This window comes from Adiantum capillus-veneris, chromosome 13 (genome assembly GCF_014529385.1).
Source record: "Adiantum capillus-veneris isolate H3 chromosome 13, ASM1452938v2, whole genome shotgun sequence".
In the NCBI taxonomy this organism is placed as follows: Eukaryota; Viridiplantae; Streptophyta; class Polypodiopsida; order Polypodiales; family Pteridaceae; genus Adiantum; species Adiantum capillus-veneris.
The window spans coordinates 38,846,646-38,867,439 of NC_140943.1; the positions used below are offsets into that span (position 1 = coordinate 38,846,646).

At 42.7% G+C, this 20,794-nt stretch overlaps 1 protein-coding gene across 1 annotated transcript in view; it reads left to right on the forward strand.

Annotated features, from left to right (window-relative positions):
- Window positions 1–11,090, forward strand: part of LOC147443838 (L-idonate 5-dehydrogenase-like) — a 78,261-nt gene extending 67,171 nt beyond the window's left edge. The window contains exons 5-6 of the mRNA XM_086526637.1: window positions 10,173–10,360; window positions 10,534–11,090. Coding sequence (XP_086382763.1) covers window positions 10,173–10,360; window positions 10,534–10,726 — 381 coding nt within the window. The 3' untranslated portion in view covers window positions 10,727–11,090. The remainder of the gene's footprint in view (window positions 1–10,172; window positions 10,361–10,533) is intronic.
- Window positions 11,091–20,794: the final 9,704 nt, after the last annotated feature.

The window sequence follows — 20,794 nt, forward strand, 5'->3', positions numbered from 1 at the left end:
ACACAAACAAAGTGAATGGACACAGTGAATGGAAGTGCATGAGACTGAGAGATAGAGACAGATTGTCAAACCCTCCTCCGAAGGCCCCACTCTCTATGGCGAGAGCGGTCTACTTATGATTGCACAAATCTCTACGATGCTTGGACTTGTTGACGATGTCGACGACGATGAGGATGACGACGAGACGGGCTGAAATCTGAAAACTCTAAGGGCTGAAATCCGCAAATCTTCTATCTGCTTAATTCTGTCTGGACATGCACGGTCTGCAAACAGACTCACAAAAGTGCCATATCACTTCCTATTCTAGACTGACTTGACTGAACTGAACCCTGATCATGCTGTAGCTTTTCCACGGACACATAGGGTTGGATGTGTCACTTGACATCCCCTCCTTTTCAAAGTGAGGTACTGGGACCGAAGTGTATGGCGTCGAGGGAGATTGCCATTAGCATCCGGAATCGTGTGAAGGACTCTTCGCCGGCCCACTCTGATTTGTGGGTCGTGCAATACTTGAACTTCATAAAGGTTTGCAACGCTTGCTTCTTTGGGCCGCGCCGAAAGCGACACAAAATCATATGTAGCTCCTTCAATGCTTCAACTTTGTCTATGGATGTAGGTCCATCTTCATCAAGAATCTCCAAGGCTGAAAATTCTTGAAACCACTTCCAACACAAAAGTTGAACATACCTATTCCATGTAAAGTGATTGGAAAAAATCTTGTCTTCCTCAAAGACTGTGCATGCAATGTAGATGAACAAAGAGACGGAGTGCCAAACCGTTCACCACACACACGCAAACAATGAGATCGAATCATTCTCTTCTGATCTAAATCAATCAATTGTGGCAATTCACAATGGAAATGCCCATGCTTGGTGCTCATACTTTCATATGCTCTTTCTACAATTGTGTTGTGCCAAGGGAGAGACATGGAATGTAACTTCCTTGAATGCATACTTTTCAGCTTTTCATGAACAATCCGCATACATCTGTGCTCATTCATGAGTGAAACGTGCTCAACGTACAATATGTCATGCCTAGGAAAAGGGATCACATAAAGATGCTGACGAAAATATAGGAAACGATCACAAATGAAACACTCGTACAATGCGTGCTGACGAATCATTCAAACACATAGTACTTCCTGTAAGGGTTCTTTGGACCTAGGCTCGAGAGCCAAGATCGTTTCTTCCTGAGAGGGTTCTTTGGACCTAGGCTCGAGAGCCAAGATCAGTTCGTCGTGATTGATCGAATCTGCAATGAGGTTAGCTTCACTGGAGAAAGTATCAACTAACACGTCATCCTTGTGAACAATCACATCATCTTCATGCAAATCATCATGCTTGTGAGAAGTCACAACTTGATCATGCAAATCATCATGTTTGTGAGAAATCACATCTTGATCATGCAAATCATCATGCTCATCATTATCATCCAAATCATCATCATGCAAATCCTGTGTGTCTTGCTTTGGAGAAGAAGAGACTGAGAGAGTCTCCTTTTCCCGAAACTCTTGCATCTGTGCCTGTACTTGAGAAAAGAGTTGCAACATCTCTTTCATGTGTCGGTCGTTCATTGCTTGTCTTGCTTTGTTCTCGCGATCAAATGTTGCTTGTCTTTCTTTGTTCTCGCGATCAGATTCTGCTTCTCTTTCTTTGTTCCCACGATCCGATTCATCTTGTCTTACTTTGGCTTCCAAGCGCGCTTGCTCGCGCTCACGCGTTATGGTGCCATTCTTTCTTCGTATTCACGATCTGCGGCTGCCATTCTTTCTTCTCGTTCTAACTTCCTTGCTTCGCATTCTAACTTCCTTTCCATAAACAATTGCTCCAACTCCTCCGTAGGAGTTAGTGCAATCCTTGGCATAGATGGGGAAGGGGGAGGGTCGGAAAAACCGCCTGGTGGGGAAAATTCTTCTTCGCCTCTCTCATGCTCATCACCTCCAAGCGAAGTATCCATTCCGCTTCGAGTGATGACCATCCACTGAAGTCGTGGGTTCTTGTGGGTCTTGGGTTCTTGGGTTCTGAGTTCTTGAAGTTCTTCTTTCTCTTGCAATCTATGTTAGAGAAGGATCTTCTCTTCACCCGAGTTCTGCTCTTTTCCGCGGGCGCACCCCTTGGCGGCCTTGTGCTCACACCAAGGTTGCTTTTTCCCACCTCACGTCGATTGGCCGGCCGCTAAGTGCACGGTCTGCTCTCAATGAGTGAAAAGAGACACAAGGGGAGGCTGGACAAGCCCTTCTCTCTTGGGTTTCCTGTCACTCTTCAAAAACACGATTAGGAATTGACACGCCTAAGTGAACTTGGGTTACGTGCGACCTCAACAAGCAAAAAAATTATGTGGTTCTTGCGGTTCTTTCCTTGAGTGATACAGAACACTGCCAAAGCTCTGATACCAATGTAAGGTGGAGCGGAATGAATGTTTGAACTTTGCTCAAGATGAGTGCTCCGAACTGTGCTCAAGGGTTCCTTTTACTTACGGAAGGAGAGAGTGTAATGGACACAAACAAAGTGAATGGACATAGTGAATGGAAGTCCATGAGACTAAGAGATAGAGAGAGAAGAGAATACGACACCAGAGATGTTGTCAAACCCTCCTCCGAAGGCCCCACTCTCTATGGCGAGAGCGGTCTACTTATGATTGCACAAATCTCTACAATGCTTGGACTTGCCGACGATGTCGACGACGAGATGGGCTGAAATTTGAGCTGAAATCTGCAAATCTTCTATTTGCTGAATTTTGACTCTATGTTGGTGACGATGTCGATGGCGACGGTACGACGACGACGCGCTGAAAACGCAGATGCCGAAATCTGCGTTTTCCGGGCTGAATCTGCAAACTGCGGGGGATCTGACCGTGCGGTGAGGAACTGCTGCGGGAAGGTGAGATCTGCGAGGTTCGGGACTTGATCTATGGATGCTAAAGGCTGAAAATTGAAAACGTTGGTGGTTCTTGATGTTCCGTCGCGATGAATCTGCAATACGCTGGGGCTGATTTGCAAACCAAAAACGCTAGGGCTGATTTGAAGTCTTCTTGCAAAAACGCTAGGGCTTTTGCTAGTTCTACTGTTGGCGGATGTCTTGCCAATGCAAAACGCTAGGCTGATCTGTTGTTCTACTATCGCCGGGAATTTGCAAGTGCAAAAACATTGGCTGATCTGGGTTCTTGATGCAAAACGCTAGCCTCGCTGCTGTGTAGCAAAAACGCTAGGCCTTGCTGGGGGTTCTTGCTGAGGAGGTGCCTGTTGAACCGAAGCTCTTGCTGCCTCTTCTGCCTGAAAGTGCTAGCGCTAGGTTTTTATTTATACAAACTTAGCAAAATTGCCCTACCTACTTTCCAACAAAAGTCACTTAATAAATAAGTGAAAAATGTCAAAAATAGGGAAAATAGGTCTATGCACTGTAAAAATGCTCCTGATGGGTTCTGATGGAAAACTGATGATCATGCTGTGTGCAACCAGAGGATATGCATCTAATCTAAGTGTTTGGACATGCACGGTCTGCGGACAGACTCACAAAAGTGCTAGATCACTTCCTATTCTAGACTGACTTGACTGAACTGAACCTTGATCATGCTGTAGCTTGTCCACAAACACATAGGGTTGGATGTGTCACGTGACAGAGAGAGACAACACGGCACGGCCGAGTTCCGTGCCCAGAAGCACTGGCCCCAAAGATTGGCGCCCCTTTCAATATTTCTTTATTATTGCTCTTTGCAAATTACAACTCCCGAGGGTCTTTTGCTCTCAGACTCTGTGTCCAGATGCTCTGTGGAGTGAGGCCCCAAGGGTCCTTATAAACATTACAAGGGATGCCCAAAAGCAGAGCCCCAAAAGCAAACAATTCAAAAGCACTAAACCCCAAAAGCATCTGCTCCCAAAAGCTAGCATAAATTGCGGAAATCCGTATAGCTTGCCACGTGGTAGAGCCAACACAAAACGTGAAAAATCTATACAGTCCTACCACGATCTAGAGGCCGATCTTGGAGATTTTTTGGTAGAGTTTTTGGCCTCCTCATTGAATAGTGGGTGTCTTATTTTTGCTTCAGCTCTGTGCTCCTTTCCTCCTATGCCCCTAGTTTTGTGGTGTATCACCCATCATTTGTAACTCTGTATCACTCGTGGTTTTTCCCCTATGGTTTTTTGTTATCGTATTTCAAGGCTTTTTTTCACTCCCAGTTCCGTTTATTATGTCGCCTACAACCTATAACTTGTTTACATAATACAAAGGGTCAAGCCCTTCTTTATATATATATATATATATATATATATATATATATATATATATATATATAGATATAGATAGATAGATAGATAGATAGATAGATAGATAGAGGTGTCACAAAATGATGATGTGGCATGTGCCACCTGGACAAACCCTATAAGTTGTCCGAACTTATGGGGATCCCGTCCGATGGGGCCCATGGGGACACAAAAAAAAGAAGAAAAAAGGCGTGCTATTGCTGACGTGGCAGGATTTCTGCAATTTGATACCACTGTAACAAACTGGACACCCCAAGTCGGGAATCTGGCACGACAGACAAGAGAGAGAGTGAAAACAAATTTAATCACAATTAATGAGTGAGAGATGACACGACTGGCGTAGTTCTGTGCCCAGAGGTATTGGCCCCAAAGTCTGGCGCCCCTTTTAGTATTTGTTTTTATATTAATGCTTGATCAAGTACAAAGTCAGAGGGTCTTCTCTGCTCAGTGCTCTCAGCAAAACTGAGAGAGGAGAGCCTCTAGGTAAAATTTATAGGCCCTAGGTCTTCTCAAAAGTAGTACATGAAAAGCTTCAAATCTCAAAAGCATCAGGTCCCAATATCTAGCGCTCCCGGTAGTCAGCGCAAAATGCGGGTCTTCGTACAATCTGCCATGTCAGCCTGCCAGCCAGCCAGCTAGTTCGTTTTTCGGGTTTGCTGTACAACTTGCCATGTCAACGCAAATTGCGGAAATCTTGCCATGTAAGCAGCTGCACGCCTTTTTCCTTATTTTCTCTGTGTCCCCATGGGCCCCATCGGATGGGACCCCCATAGGTTGGGACAACTTATAAATTGTCAAGGGTTTGTTTGGGTGGCACATGCCACGTCGTCATTTTGTGACAAGAGGCCAAACTTTCTAAGCTGTCCAATTGCCACTCTAGCCCTTGGCATATAACTGCCCATGTATCCTTGCTACTAAATGAAGCCATCCTCTAGATTAGGTCCCCAAGATTTCGTAAAAATGAAAAAACCTTTCAAGACATCTAAAATGTAAAAGCAATTGGTGATAGGATAGAAAATGAAACACCATATTACATTGGAAAGTCAAAACTCATCTATAAGAAGAGGTTACACGGTACTCTCTCTCTCTCTCTCTCTCTCTCTCTCTCTCTCTCAGCTTCCCCTCAACTTTCTCTTCTCCTTAGTTTTTCCTTGCGCTATGATAGTATTTAGGGAATACTACACATAATGGAGTGTAACCAGCTGGCATATTGTCGAGGCGGTGTTAGACAACATAAACATTAATTTTCAGCTTGCACTAAAGGCTAGAAAACCAGAAATTCAGCACTCGGATAATGGAGAGATAAGATAGAGTTATAAAGAGAGAGACGGGGACTAGGAGATGGAGACTGAATCGGGAGAGATGGAGAGGCGGAGCTCCCCTCCGACACAGCATTGGCCCTTTATAGGCGTCCCTTTTGCTATTTCTTCATTATAATAAGCTGTAATTACAAAAGGTATGAGATATTGGCGCTTTGCTTATGAGAGAGCAGCCTGTGTGTGTGTGTGTGAGAGAGAGAGAGTACTAAAAATGACTTGTACAGCTAGCTAGGCACCCCTTTAAATAGGTTTGTATGAATGTGTGTGTTAAAAAATGGCAGGCGTGCTATTTGTGCACATCTTCTACTTTCAATTGAGCTTGTAATGGGCTGCTTTGCCAAGTGGCCTATCATTCAACTGCAAATGCTTGTGTGTGTGGTCGCCTTGGCTGAAATGGAAGCTTTGGAGTTTTCGTGCACTTGCCATGCAAGAATTGCCTCTTATTGGGGTCGCGTGGTACATGCCATGGTTGAAATTGCCACTTGCCATGCAAGGACGACTTCTTACTATGGTCGCCTAGTACTTGCCATGTTGGAACTGCCACCTACCATGCATGCGTCGTACAACTGTCTACCTGCTATGCATGTGCCATCCAAGTGTCCTCTTGCCTTGCATGTGTCATCATCCATGCATGTGTTGTGCAAGTGTCCACCTGCCCTACATGCTCTGCCAATTGCTAGGCGCCCATAGTCTTCCCCCTTTTCTCAAGTTTCTTTGGCAGTTTGTGGGTCGCCTTGTAGGCTCTACCACTTTCCTTTCTCCTCGGCGCCCTGCTTTGATTAAGCACTTGATGTTCACGCTTCTGCAAAAATTCAGTGATCATTAGAAGCTGCTCTTGCCAAAAGTCAGCCAACAGTTCCAACAATTGTTGCAATGGCCAAAATCTGTGACATGGAGGGGATGGTTATATTGACTTGGGGATGACTACCATGAGTCTACACCTTGCACTTTCCTTCAACGGTGACTCTGTGCATATCCTGGATTCATCGAGGTGTGTGTGTGTGTGTCTTAATGTGCTCTTTGAAATATTGCATCCTCGATCTTTAGTCATAAAGTGCTCTCTATAATATTGTATCCATTGTTGTAGGGGTTGTCTTGGGTGTAATTCCTGGCTTTGGGATGTATAGCTACCAAAGATCCTGCTTGAGAATCCGGTTCGTTTCACATAGTCAGAGGTAAATGAATGGTGAATGTGGATCATACTGAAATGGTGGGAGCTCCTCTATATCCGGACGTGTGGTGTACCACTATGTCTTTTGCACATACCATGATCTACTCTCACGTGCCTCACCTTTCCGATGCCTCGAGAGCCCTAATTGCTACTATATACATCATGGAAGGGATAACTAGGGTGTTAGAAAGCCACCCCTTTGTGCGAAGCTCCTAGAAGTGTGCTTGGTTGCAATGGCGCTCTAGCATTGGTAGTGTAGTGCAATACACAAACAGAAATTGCAAACAAGTGAACACACAAACAGAAACTACAAACAAGTGAACTGAACTTGAATACAGAGAAAGAGAGAGTAGAGGAGATTCGACATGAAGCGGTAGAGTTCCGCTTTCTGTATTTATTTCTTTATTGATACTTAACACAAAACGACTGCCACGGGTCTCTCTCCTTTGCAAGCTCCCAATCTCCATACATAGAGAAGAAGCCCTAGGCTTCTATTTAAAGATACATAGCCTAAAAACAAGGTGCCCCAAAACTTGTCCAAGTGGACGATGCAGAAGTGTAGAGAGAGAGAGAGAGAGAGAGAGAGAGAGAGAGAGAGAGTCTCTTGAACCAATCAACCTTGGCAATGAATAACTCAATGTGTGTGGAGGCAAGAGGTTGCGTGTATACCAACCTCTGTAAATCGCCCTACCCAGACTTTGACAAATAAGTAAAAGAAATACCTAAAAGCCAAAATGAATAATGGGTTGACATTGGGCAGTTCACTTCGGATGTCAAAACTCACACTTCTCTGCAACTCATAGTGGACATAAATAGTGAGACCAAGTCGATGAAGAAGCTACCATGGACACCCCAGAAGTGGCCATCACTTAGATACACCTTGGTTTTGCTACCCTCAACTTTGTACCTGAGAATAATGCCAATCTTGAGCGTCGGTTGCATTTTAAAAATATTTAAACTGTAGACCACACTACGTCCAAGAATCCCCATTCGTGAACTGTGAACACATCACGTCCATAAATAATACTCCAAGATAAGGATCTGTGGAACACATCCTGTCCATGATCCGATTGACAACAATGGATTGGTGCACTCATCCATAGTGCTTTAGATACGTTTGATTGTTGCCAGATGCATGTGCCTTGAACTCCGACCCGCGGGGTCAAACACCGATAACTTGAACTCCAACACAAGGGTCCAAATTAATTATACGGAGCACTTCTTGCCCCTCTCTACTACCACTCACAAGCTTCTCTCTGGTTGAAGCTAGTGGCGGCACCTGATCTCCATGTGACTAGAAGCCAAGAGTCCGTGCCAGTGTAGACCCCACTACACTAGTAGCTTCTTTGCTGTCCTTCCATGAGTCACTATCATTGCTTTCCTCCTGATGCTTGATTTTACCTTTGTCCTTTGTAGAATCTCTGTCTTTGCCTTTGGATCTGCAATCCTTAGCCAATGACCTCGCTTTCCACAATTGTAACAACGGTTCCTGGTTTTCTTTCTGGAATCCGAAGCAGCAAGTGCTTCCCCACCCATCTCAGAAATCTGAATTTTGCCTTGAGTTATCAACACGGCTTCCTCATCAATGAGAAAAGAGCCGAGATCATCAAATTTGAGCTTTTCCTTCGTGATTTGTAGCCGAAGTGTCCTAGACACCGTTTCATACTCAGGCAACTTCGTGAAACTGGATGGCAAATAACTGTCCAAGAAGGGTGACTGCTCGTATCATAGAATCCCGATTAAACGTTCCAACGAGCTTGACCACATATTGTTGGCAGTCTTCAAAGTCTGAATGGATGGAGAGATGTCCTTTGTAACAGATTCCGCAATGGCCGACATTGCCTTCGTATTAGCCGCATCCCAATCGACACACGATTTGAGATATTCGTCATCTTGAAGGCGGATGTACGTGTTCTTGGGTTTCCTCGTGGGACGGGGCTCCGAGCCGTCGACAATGTCCCATAAGCCTTTCCGTGAGAACGAGAGTCGCATGATCAAATTCCAACGAGCGTAGTTATTGCCGTTCAATTTGTCGTTGGCGCTCGAGCAAGGGGGGGCCATGTTGAAGTTGCACTCCAAGAGACGGTTGTACTAACCAAGTTATACCAATTCCCAAGCCGGTCCACTCGTCTGCTAATCCCAAGTGCTAATCCCAAGTGGCTCCGCAAAATCCACTATCCCTCTCTTGAGCTCTAATCTGCACTTCTCCCAAGTCGCTCCTCAAAAAGAACTTTGACGCCCCCTCTTTTGAGCTCCAAAATCAACGTCTTCCAAGTCTCTCTTCCAAAACTCTGTTCAAAGGTTTGTGGCCTTCAAGAACCGTGTCAGACCTCCCAAAACCGATGAAAAGAACGCCTTTGGTGCCCCTTGGCAACCAAGCGATGCTTCGTACGTTTCAAAACGCAATGGGCAGGAGTGGGGGGTGGTCGCCGTCCGGGGGGGGGGGGTGGGGGGGGGCACGCAGCGTTTCGGAAGGCTGGCTGCGCAAGAGTTGGGTGTCATCTCCAAAGGAAGGCTGCCGACTAGCAGCATTCTAAAATGCTAGATGTTGTGGCATGTGCTCCCGGCGCCGCCAAGGCACGCTCCAAGGCCGTCATTGTCGGCGTTTCAAAACGCGCGGAGGAGCAGTGAGAGGGGGGGGGGGGGGGGGAGACCGGCGCTGACAAAGGGCTGCGTTTTGAGATGCCGGTGCGAAGGGTGGGGAGGGAAAGGTGCTGGCGACAAAGGAGGGTAGACTCCTCACCGGCTCGCTTCACGGGTGCAGCTGCTCCTCCGCCAAGGCTCTGATACCATGTCAAAGTCGACGATGCGGAAGCGTAGAGACCAAGGAAAGTGAGTAGGAGAGAACCAATCAACCTCGGCAATGGATAACTGAATGTGTGTATTGAAATGGAGGCAAGGGGTTGCATATATACCAACCTCAATAAATTGCCCTACCTAGTCTAAGTAAAATAAATACCTAAAAGCCAAAGTAAATAATGGGTTCACATTGGGCAATTCACTTGAGATGCCAAGACTCTGTATGTCCAAAAGCTGGGCCAAAATCATGTGTGCAAATTCAAGCTGTCTGTACGCTGCCACGTCAGCATGTCAGTGCTTGTTGCGGGACTGCTGCCACACACTTTCGCAGGGTTTGTGTTTTGCAGGTTTTTATCTTCTGAATCTCCAAAGGCCCTTTAGGCCGATGCCATGTCAGCAGCTTGTGACATAACCCCCTCTTGAAAGAAGAGTAGTTGTCCCCGACTATGCGTGCAAAACAGACGAAGGACAAAAACCAGCTCAGTAGACATTGACTGCTTGTATCCATGCACGAGACTGTAGACATCTAGCACTTCCACAAAGACATCAGACACTGAACAACCACATCATGATTCCATCGAGATCCTAGCTACAAATCATGATCATTTAATGGTTTCATCTACAGGATTTAGGGGATGAGATAGTGAAGATACAGAAAATGGTTGGGAGTGTTGTGGATGTAACTTTTGACTGTGTGGGCGTCACAAAGACCATGTCTACAGCTTTGAAAGCAACAGGATCTGGTGGAAAAGTCTGCCTTGTAGGTATGGGGCAGGATCAAATGATACTACCATTGACTGCAGCAGCCGCTCGGTGAGGACATTGTTTTTAGCTTTTTATTTTCATGCATACTTGCAGACATACATACAAACAGGCATCAGATATGTAATTTATTATGTTCTACATTACGGATGGAGTTTTATGGCTGTCATCTTCACGTTCTGTAGAAAAACATGGAGAGCTCATCATCTCAGGTACTTGTGCAGGGAAGTTGATGTGCTTGGCATCTTCAGGTACTGCAATACATATCCCTTGTGCATTGATCTACTTCAATCCAGAAAGGTAGATGTTCGCCCCCTAATTACACACAGATTTGGCTTGACCAAAGAAGAGATTGAAGCTGGTTTCAAAACCAGTGCTGTTGCTGGCGACGCTATCAAGGTCATGTTCACAATCTGAAATGTTCTCACTGCTCATTTCTACTAAATACTGAATATATGTGACACAATGAACTAGCCAATTGTTAAATAAATTGTGCCTCGGGGCAGTTACTCATCAAAAGCTCCCTATATCATGTGCGTACAAGAGTACTAAAAATACTTGAATATCGGACACCCGGAAGCCCCATACAATCAAAGCTACAATAGTTTTGAATGCGCATGGATAAGCTTGAACAATTGCAGCTATTACATAGTTACGTATTTCATATTCCTAATCCTAAAGGATTTGATTAATTATTGATGGGACTCAATTTTCAAGGGCAAAGTTTGGACATTATAGCTATGAACGCTGGTATGCAATATGAATTTTATTTTGGAGCAAAGTTATGTGAAGAATTGGAAGCACAAGCAATGGAAAAGTTGAAGTGACGGGATAGACAAATGTCGCATATAACTCAAAAGGTTTGGATGTGGGGCAAGTAAATATGTTTCAAGATAATGGGAAACACATCCTTCACATAAGACCACGTAAGCACTACCTTTTTCATCTTTGTAATAGTGAGGAGCTCTCTCCACTTCCAAACATTGGGTTAGCTTGTATAGCACCCTACACTCTTTTACACACCCACCAACCATAAGTGTTGCATTGTCCTAAACCCTTATAACGCAGATATGCCACTTGACCCCCAAACATGATTGTTGCACTGTCCTAAACTCTTATAACACATATAAGCCACTTGACCAATGAGTTACACCTTGGAAACAAGGATTGTATGACAAAAGAATTGTTAGAAACTTGATCGCCTTGTTCGGTAGCAACGACAGGAACAAGCATCTTTGAAGAATGAACAAGCAAAGAAGGAACCCACTTCCATCATTTTTTTGAAATGATATTAGAATTTGTATGTTGATTTAGCTTTTGCTTTAAGTCTCTCATCACTTGAAGAAGAAGAATAGAGAAGCGTTGTGTTTTGGTTTAAATTTTCAAATAATTGGAATTAAAGTGTCCAAAGTAACAGAACACAATGTGACGATCATACCTAGAAGCCACATGAGACCACTAATGAAACTACCTAAAATTCTAGCAGTCAATGCCAAGCAAGAAATAACCCTCACTTGGCTAAAGGCATAGCCATAAATACAATTCAAAGAGAAATTAAGCGAACAACATTAAGCTTCACATACATGGATCGTGCCATCGGCCAGCAAGCCTAAGTGACCTTGTGTGTTATGGCCTCCAAACTAAAGAGCTTCATTGTGATAGTTATGAAATCTTAAGCTCTCATAAATTTAGACACACAAACAGTCTATTGAAAGCTCTTGAGAAGTACTATTTGTTGAATCAATTGTGGATAAAGGTATTATCCATGATAAAATAGATTTACCATGGTGATGTATCTAATTATTATACCATTTATTGGTTACTAGAGGTGAAGTGTAAGAGTGAAAGTGAAAAGTTAAAAAAAAAGAAAAAGAGAAGGAAATGTGTGGAGAGAAGGAGAATATGTTGGGTCTCTTTTGAAGAGAGATTTTGTGCACTCTTTATAACTTTTGACCATCTTTTGGAAGCATTCTTGTTTTTCAATTTAGCCACTCAATTCTACTGAACTTTAGACCAAGGAATGTATACAAGGGTTGTCTAGGTTTAACGTGCATGAAGGTTGAGTATGCGACTAGAGGTAAAGCCATACAAGATTGGCCGAAAATTTAAGATGATGTGTTCTCAAGGCCAGCATTGAAAATTGTATATATTGTATGGATAGACATTGAAGGAAAAGTCTAGATATGCCAACGACCCTCGAGAAGGATCAAAAGATATGTGGTCACAATGACGTTCCCATGTAGATGCATCATTATATGTCCTTCCACGTTAACCTTTTGATAAACTTTGTGCTTGGTATAATGATTCATATATCAAAGAATCCTCTCAAGCCCATGCACACTACGGATGGTCAATGGCTCTACCAGGACCTCATAAGAACCTAAATTCTTCTCATGATGAAGTTATTCATGAACTTATTAACATAAAATCGTGGATGCACTTGAGAGTTGTTCAACAACTCAAATTGTAAGGCATCCTATCTTTTGGGTGTTTTCTACCTTAGATATCCTTACTCCATAGGACCTTTGAGGAATAACATAACTTTATATAGATGAAAAGACCCCTTTTCACAAACTTGAGTGCCTTGTATCTTCCTTCCATTTATCCTTCTCCGTTAGCTCTATAGTTTAAGTAAAATATAATCTACATTCCATGAACCACACTGTAAATAAGCACTGCAAGATACCACTGCATTATAACTCATTTTGACCATTAGACTATGATGGTCTTTGTAGGCATTGCGTGAAGGTATGAATACTGGAGATTTCCCTACATAACTTATATCTTTATCTCATACTCCACATCTATAGGAGACATGCAATCATAAAACTTGCACCACTCCAGATATTTGCAAGCTACTGCTAGAGTTTGTATGCAAAAAGAAGATATTTTAATGTGTATCCCCCTCCCTTCTAGAAAGGTTTTTGTCCTTTAAAAACATGTATTCCTCATGATCTCCATGCTAATGCCACATGTCCAACATTAAAATCTTAGATCAAGACAAGAATAATAGCATGTTAATCTCTTCTATCCGTTCAAGAAACACGATATGTTCCACAATGAGATGGTAGTAGCGTTTATGCACTATTTATGGTAGATATGACTCAATGATTTATGCATTATGTATGCAATTCTCCATCCATTGACGGTTGCACACATATGATTCATCAAAATGGTGGTACATAAAGAAGAGTCTAGCCATATCTCATCATTAACTTGTGGAAAATGAGCTAGCTTTTGGACAGTGATCTAGATTACTATAAAGCTATGAATTGATTTAAAGAATTGATGGTAAATCAAGTAAATCTATTGCTTGCAGCCATATTCATCCAAATGAATGGTCTCATCATAGTACCTCATGATGGTCTCACATAAAAACTTCCTCCTCTTTGTGACTAGTAAACTTATGATGTGTAGCTAGGACATGTTGTTTATCGCCTCCTAGTCATAGTGACAAAACTTACCTATCTGCCTCCCTAGGTGGAAATCTCTACCTAACTATAATTAATGACTAGAAAACCCAGAGCTATTCTGGTACATATTTCATGGCTATACCTTTAAGTTTTAGGACTTAATCAATGCAAATCAATAAACATGCATGTGACTAATGACTGCAAATCAAGTATATAGAAGCGTGGCTAAAGACATCATCCATGAATCACTCTAGATTAAATTCACAAGCATGGCATGCCGAACTCCATCTTTTGTAACGATGCATGAGAAGGATTGTAAACTATAGATGAGATACACTAAACTTTCATCAGCTAGAGATGAATTGCATAATTGAATGTCAAATATGGATGATTTTCAAAAATTACTCGTCCTAGTATTACGATGAAAATCTTCAAGATTCTCCCCCTTCAACCAAAGGTTTGAATACCTTCCAACAAAATATTTCCCTCATTTTCAATGCTTTAATATAATCACGAGTGTCTTAAGTTTGTGGTTAAGTAGACTTGATGTACTCTAGAATCTTCCTCCAAATGACACTTCCCTATTAGTATCTGTCATTAGATATCTAATATCTAACCAACCCAAATGATTTTCTCATATTAAACTGATCATTTAATGTGGGATAATAATAATAGACATGTGCTTACAGATCTATCTCAACACGGGGCCAATGATAAAGGAGTCCAAATGAGAGATGGTCTGTCAAAGAGCAAGGTTAACTAATGGAGTTTTAAATACCTTAGGGTTAGCTTCATTAAAGACGTCCAATGGTTAGTGATAAAAGTCCTTTGACCTTAAGGAAGCTAGGACTGAGCTTGAGGTGGGAACCTGACCTAAACTTGTCTTTGACCTTAAGCAAGCTAGGACTGTGCTTGAGGTGGGAACCCGACCTAAACTTGCCTTTGACCTTAGGCAACAAGCTAGGTCTGAGCTTGAGGTGGGAACTCCACCTAAGATGCTTGTCATGCTTGATGACTAAGGTACTTGAGGTACTTCTCATACTTAATGAGGAAGTTGCTTGAGAAGCTTCCTATGCATGGGGGGTAAGATGCTTGAGTCAAAAAGAGACCCTACACACTTAATGAGGAAGTTGCTCGAGAAGCTTCCTATGCATGGGGGGTAAGATGCTTGAGTCAAAAAGAGACCCTACACACTTAATGAGGAAGTTGCTTGAGAAGCTTCCTATGCATAAAAGTCCCAAAGTTAAGGGAATCTTTGACCTAATCTTCCACTCACCCAAGGGGCACCCCTTTTCTAAAAGAGCACATGGGACACATGTTAGACTCTCACTTAACCACATGGGGTGCTTGAATGCTATTGGTTGGGCTAAAGAGGGGTCCAATGAGCTTCTACTTCTATCCAACAAATATATAGATATTTTCAAGATCTCTCTCTCTCTAAGGGGTAAGGAGGACACTTATCAAAGACTACCCATGTACTTGACTGCATGCTGCATGTGATTGGCTAGGAGGAGAGGGGTCCAATGAGCTTGGAGCATGTAGAAAAGTCACCACTCGCCCAAAGCAAGGAGGGGTGGTGCTAGGGGGATATACTCCACACACACACACACTCATTTGCAAGGGCATTCTCACTTGGTGAAAGTTGAGGAACACCACCTCCTTCTCCAAGCTTGTGAGAAGTGAGAGCCTACATCAACACTCTTGGCTATGGAATGCAAATCTAACCAAGGGCCATGCTTCAATGCTTAAGCTTGCCATCTTCTCCATTTCCATTACTATGCTATTATGTATGCTAGCAAGAAGAGTAATGATAAGTGAGGAACTATTTCTTTCTCCTATGGAATGTTTCTTCTTCCTCTTCCCTACCCCCATTCCCCGCTAGCTCTTTCCACCTTCGAAGGTGTTTGAGGCCTTGGGACTGAGACTTGGGATAGTTAATGCTGAAAGCCCTCTTCAAATCCCAAATTTTCAAGCACCATGGCTTGCCAACATCAATAGTGTGAGATAGAGATCCTTAAATGACCAGTAATTTCCGGAAGGGTCTCTTTGAGAATCTAGGTACACGGCTAAATTTCTCTTCGGCCTATCACCCACAAACGGATGGCCAAAGTGAAATAGCTAACCTTACAATTCTCGATCTACTCAAGACTTATGTTACAGATGTAGATCAATGTGCCCAGTGGAGAAGTACTTACCTCTTGTAGAGTATTCATAGAATAACACTGTCCTACCACTACACGGAAGGCTCCATATGAAATCATTGAGGGAAGACCTAAAAGTCCCTTGCTACTTAAGGTACATGGGAAGATCTTCACCGCCGTTGATGAGTATAGCCGAGACCTACAAGAATCTTTTCAAAAGATTAAGGAGGCTATATCCATCTCCCAACAAAGGAAAAAGGATGCTGCTAACAAGCACAGAAGGGCCTTAGCCTTCAAGGAAAATGATTGGGTCCTACTCAAGTTTCCAAGGATCGATTGAGCCAAACTACAGGCAAAAATCCTACGGGCCACCAAAAGTATTACTCTAAGTTAGCAAAAAGATACTATGGTCCTTTCCAAATCTTAAAACCAATCCACGAGATGGCCTATCAACTCACGTTGCCCAGCCATTGGCTCATTCACAATGCTTTTCATGTGAGCCTACTCAAGCCTTACAAAGGCGAGCCACCAAAAGAACCAATAGTTGAGGACCCGCAGAGATCGAAGATGAAGAAGAGGTGTTGTAATCCGAATCAATTCTTCGACACGAAGACAAGGTACTAAGACATGGTAAGACTATCCGCTATGCTAAGCTAAGCTACAAGAGTAATCTATGGTGAGGAAGGTACTTTTTTCTCGTATGTTACTTCTTCTTCCTCTTCCCTACCTTCATTCCTTGCAAGCTCTCTCCACCTTTGAAGGTGTTTGAGATCTTGGGTCTGAGGCCCGAGACAAGTTAATGTTTTCATTGAGTTGATTAAAGACATAATTTCAATGCATGAATCTTTCCATCTTCATTGCATCGATTAAGTCTTAAGGAACACAAAGCTATGGGAGAATCTATAATACAAAAGCCTTCTGGAGGGGGCACCGTCGGCTCCAAGTAAATCCGGTCTTCAACTGTTATCAACTTCTCTAATTCTCTCTTGCAAAGTATTATTCATGCCAAGCTAATTAGGTATAATGAATATGTTGCTATCTATCATCAAGTCTTCTGTTTATGCTCTTGAAGAATTCTCTTAAAAATGATCACTATAGTTATTTTAATTCCGCTACTTTCCATGTTACAAGTCCAATACCGTTACATACATACTTGAACAAATAACATAGCTTATCGTATATCAATAGATTGTGAGGCGTTTTGAACCGAAAGAATATGCCAAAGAGTACTGTCATGGAAATGGTCTATGAACTTTGAGAGTAGCGGAACTAGGAAATTAGGTGAAGCATTTTTGAGAAATTACTTTGTGAGCATAGCAGGTGAACTTAATTGATGGTAGCAACATAAACATGGTGCTTAGTTAACTTGGCATGAACAATACTTTTGCAAGAGAGAGAGTTTAGAGAACATGACAATAGTTGAGGACCGGATTCATATGGAGCCGGTCCCCCCTCCAATAGGCATTTGTATTATAGTTTTTCCCATCAAGAGAGACTTGGTACAATACAATCTTTGTGTTCCTTGTGACCTACATGATGCAATGAAGATGGAAAGCTTCATGCATCACAAGCATAACATCGGTTCGTAGGATAAATGGAGTCTCCAAAAGGTAGTGCTTCCATGTATCAAGGGCATGTAGGACAATTTGTAGCTCCTTTTCGTAGATGCCCAAGACACGCTCATCGAAATTGAGTCTTCGACTCTCATATGCTATGGCATGCCCTTCTTGAAGCAAGACTGCTCCAAGGCAATCTTCACAAGCATCACATTGGACCTCAAATGGTTTTGAGAGGTCGGGAAGTGGAAGCACAGGTTGAGAGGTAAGATTTTCTTTAAGCTTAGCAAAAGAATTTTGCTCCTTGGTGGACCATACATACTTAACATTCTTCTTTGTCAAATCATGTAATGGTCTCGCTATTTGGGAGAACTTAGCTATGAATAAAGACCAAATGTTGTGCGAAACGGGGTCTTTATGATATCTTTATTCACTATCATTATTTGATGATAGCCACTTTTAAGGTCAATTCGACTGAAGTAGGTCGAGCCTTGTAGCTTATCAAACAGATGTTCTACCCGTGTTACATGAAATCTATTTTTGATAGTGCTACGGTGTAGTGCTCGATAGTCCACACACATGCAGTATGTGCCATATTTGTTTTGCACTAGAAGGATTTGTGAACAAAAGGGAGAGGAATTAGGCCTCACCGTCCCTTTAATTACCATGCACTTGCCTCATAATCTCCTCTTGTTGAGCTTGAGAAACGCTATAAGGAGGCTTATTAGGTAGTGAGCTCCCAGGTAGAAGCTCTATGTTATGGTCATCATCCCCTCGTTTTGGAGGTAGCTCTCCAAGGATGTCTGTTGGACGGGAGAGACTCACACACCCATGAAGTGCATGCAAACACTACCTAGATCAACATAATGTCAATCGAGGACACAGATGACACGATAGGCACACAGAGGAAATCTCTTTAGCTTGTCAGGTTGAGACCATCCTACACATACAACACTCTGGAAGGCCAACTAAACCACAATCAAGAACCTCACTGCTCTCAACTACACCACCTAGCCACATACACACATACGGAAGATAACTCACCAAATCATGCCAGATTCATACGAAACTTAAGGAACACCATCCCTCACTAGGATACACCTGTCCCTAAGATTCTACACTCAAAACCCTCACTCAAACCCATCTGCGGAAAATGCGTAGGATGACAGAGCAGAATTTTGAAAGTGCCCGAAACTGAAACTTATGAGTACCTATGCGTAGCTTAAGTCGCCACGATTCTATAGACTACTAGCACGCAGAAAACAGACATCGTTTGATACACTTACGGCCACAAATAGCTCGTAGATGCGTCGGCGTGTGCGCTTCATCTCGCATGGAATGCTTGGCATTGTCGCGTAGCTCTCCTCGAGCCTACAACAATGGTGCAATCGGATCTCCAATGTGTTGAGCGAGCCGGGCGTAGCGAGAGGATAAAGCTCATGCTCACTCTCTTTCTCTCTCACACACAGTAGACGGCAACGCTAAGTTTTGATTATGATAAAAAGTCTTCTTTACAAAATGACCTAGGTACCTTATATACTAAGGCTACCTTAGGTTTAACCAAAAATGGGGTTGAAAGGGTCAAATGGTTTTGTATTTACAATCTGGAAGTGCCATTGCACCCCGGCTTCTGAAACTAGAATAACTACTCATTACAAATGATGTTTATAGCCATAATCCGCAGCATTTCATAACTCGCAAAAGATAAGACTTTGGTACGAAACTTGAGTTATGTTGTGTTGTTGACTCGGCGGTCAACACCCCCCCCTTCCGCGTTCATGTCGTCCCCGACATGACCTGATTGTCGATGGCGATGTGGTCTTTGTTGTCGTTTTGGCTTCATCTGTTGTACTGCTTGTAACTTTGTCGAACCACAACAAGAACTATGATCCATTAGAGCGGACATCTATCATCATAACCATTCATCTTTTGAGATCCTCTTATTACTTTTATGTCTGCTCTTATTCATTGGAGACTTCTTTGTTCCTGTGCAATCATGTTGTTAGTGTTGTCTGCAGCTTTGTCATTGTAGGCCATTCTTCGACTCGCCATTGAGGAGAAGTATGCTATGATCTGAAATTGGTATTTCCTTATTGTTGATGTAGAAGGAATATGTACAAGAGGATGGTGATAGGTGTCTTTAGATTAGGGTCTGAAACCTGGATGACCAAAGGGAAAAAAACCCGGTGGGAAAAAAATGCCTTTAGTATACGCTCTTATTGGAGTTGAGCAGTTGAACGTGAAGTACCTGTTCATGAAAGGTGAGTGCTTGGGTGAAACACGGAAAGAGTGCCTGATGCAAGTGCCAATTATGGGACACTCTATATGCATATGAGAAATTTGTCAACAAAAGCATGCAATGTGAAAGAAGGAGATGATGGGTGTTTCGAGGAATAAATGTAGCACATGTGACATCAAAAGATGTCTCAATAGCATCCACCTTTCCAAGAAGGGTTATCGATGTAGAAGTTTCTCCACTCGTATCTCACTTGCTCAGTACGTGAGTGTCTTTTGGACCTTCTCCTTCACTTCACCAGACTTAAGTAATTAGACTTCGACTCTTTTTCTCACCTATACCAGCATGAGCGACACAACGTAAATATGCTCAACTCTTCCAGCTTGAGCAGTACCTAGAATAGCTAAGACGCTTAGACCACAGAGAATATTACTTGAAGCTTTGGGACTAACACCTCACTCATTTTGTGGCTTAGCCACTCGATTCTGACTTTTATGACTTATCGGTTGCATGTTGACACTGCTTTGTGACAAATTCTTCGGCTGTTGTAGTGGCTGCTGAGACATACTTCGTGAAGTTTCATCGTTGTCCTGCACCTTCTTCTCTTTGTAGTGCTCAGGCCTCTCATCAGTCTTTTCTTCATGTGGATTATGGAATTTTTTATTTTTTCTTAATAATAAACAAAGAAAATCTTTAAAAACTTAACAAAATAAAAATTATTCAAATAGAAATCTAAATGCTATGTACACTATACACATGTCCCTAGGGGCTCATATATGGATTTTGTCCCCATACTCCTCTGTAACACTACTATGAGGGCATATACTCTAAATTTCTTCAAAAAATTATCACAATAAAACGCAAAAATTCAATGCATCTCACAAAACATTGCCCTTTAATAGTCATAATGTTGGGTCCGCATTCAGAATGCCTCCCCCCTTCCTATTTGGAGTCATCCTTTACGACAGGGTATCGCAAAGGGTATGTGTTGTGCTTGGGCAATTAAAAGTTGTGCCTACGCAGGCCTTGTAATGTAGCCCTATTATGCATACACAGTCAATGCATGGAAAAGATTTATGTTGTGCAAGATGTGGGTATAAGCAATTTGCTTATTGGCATTTGTTGGCGAGGCTTCCTAT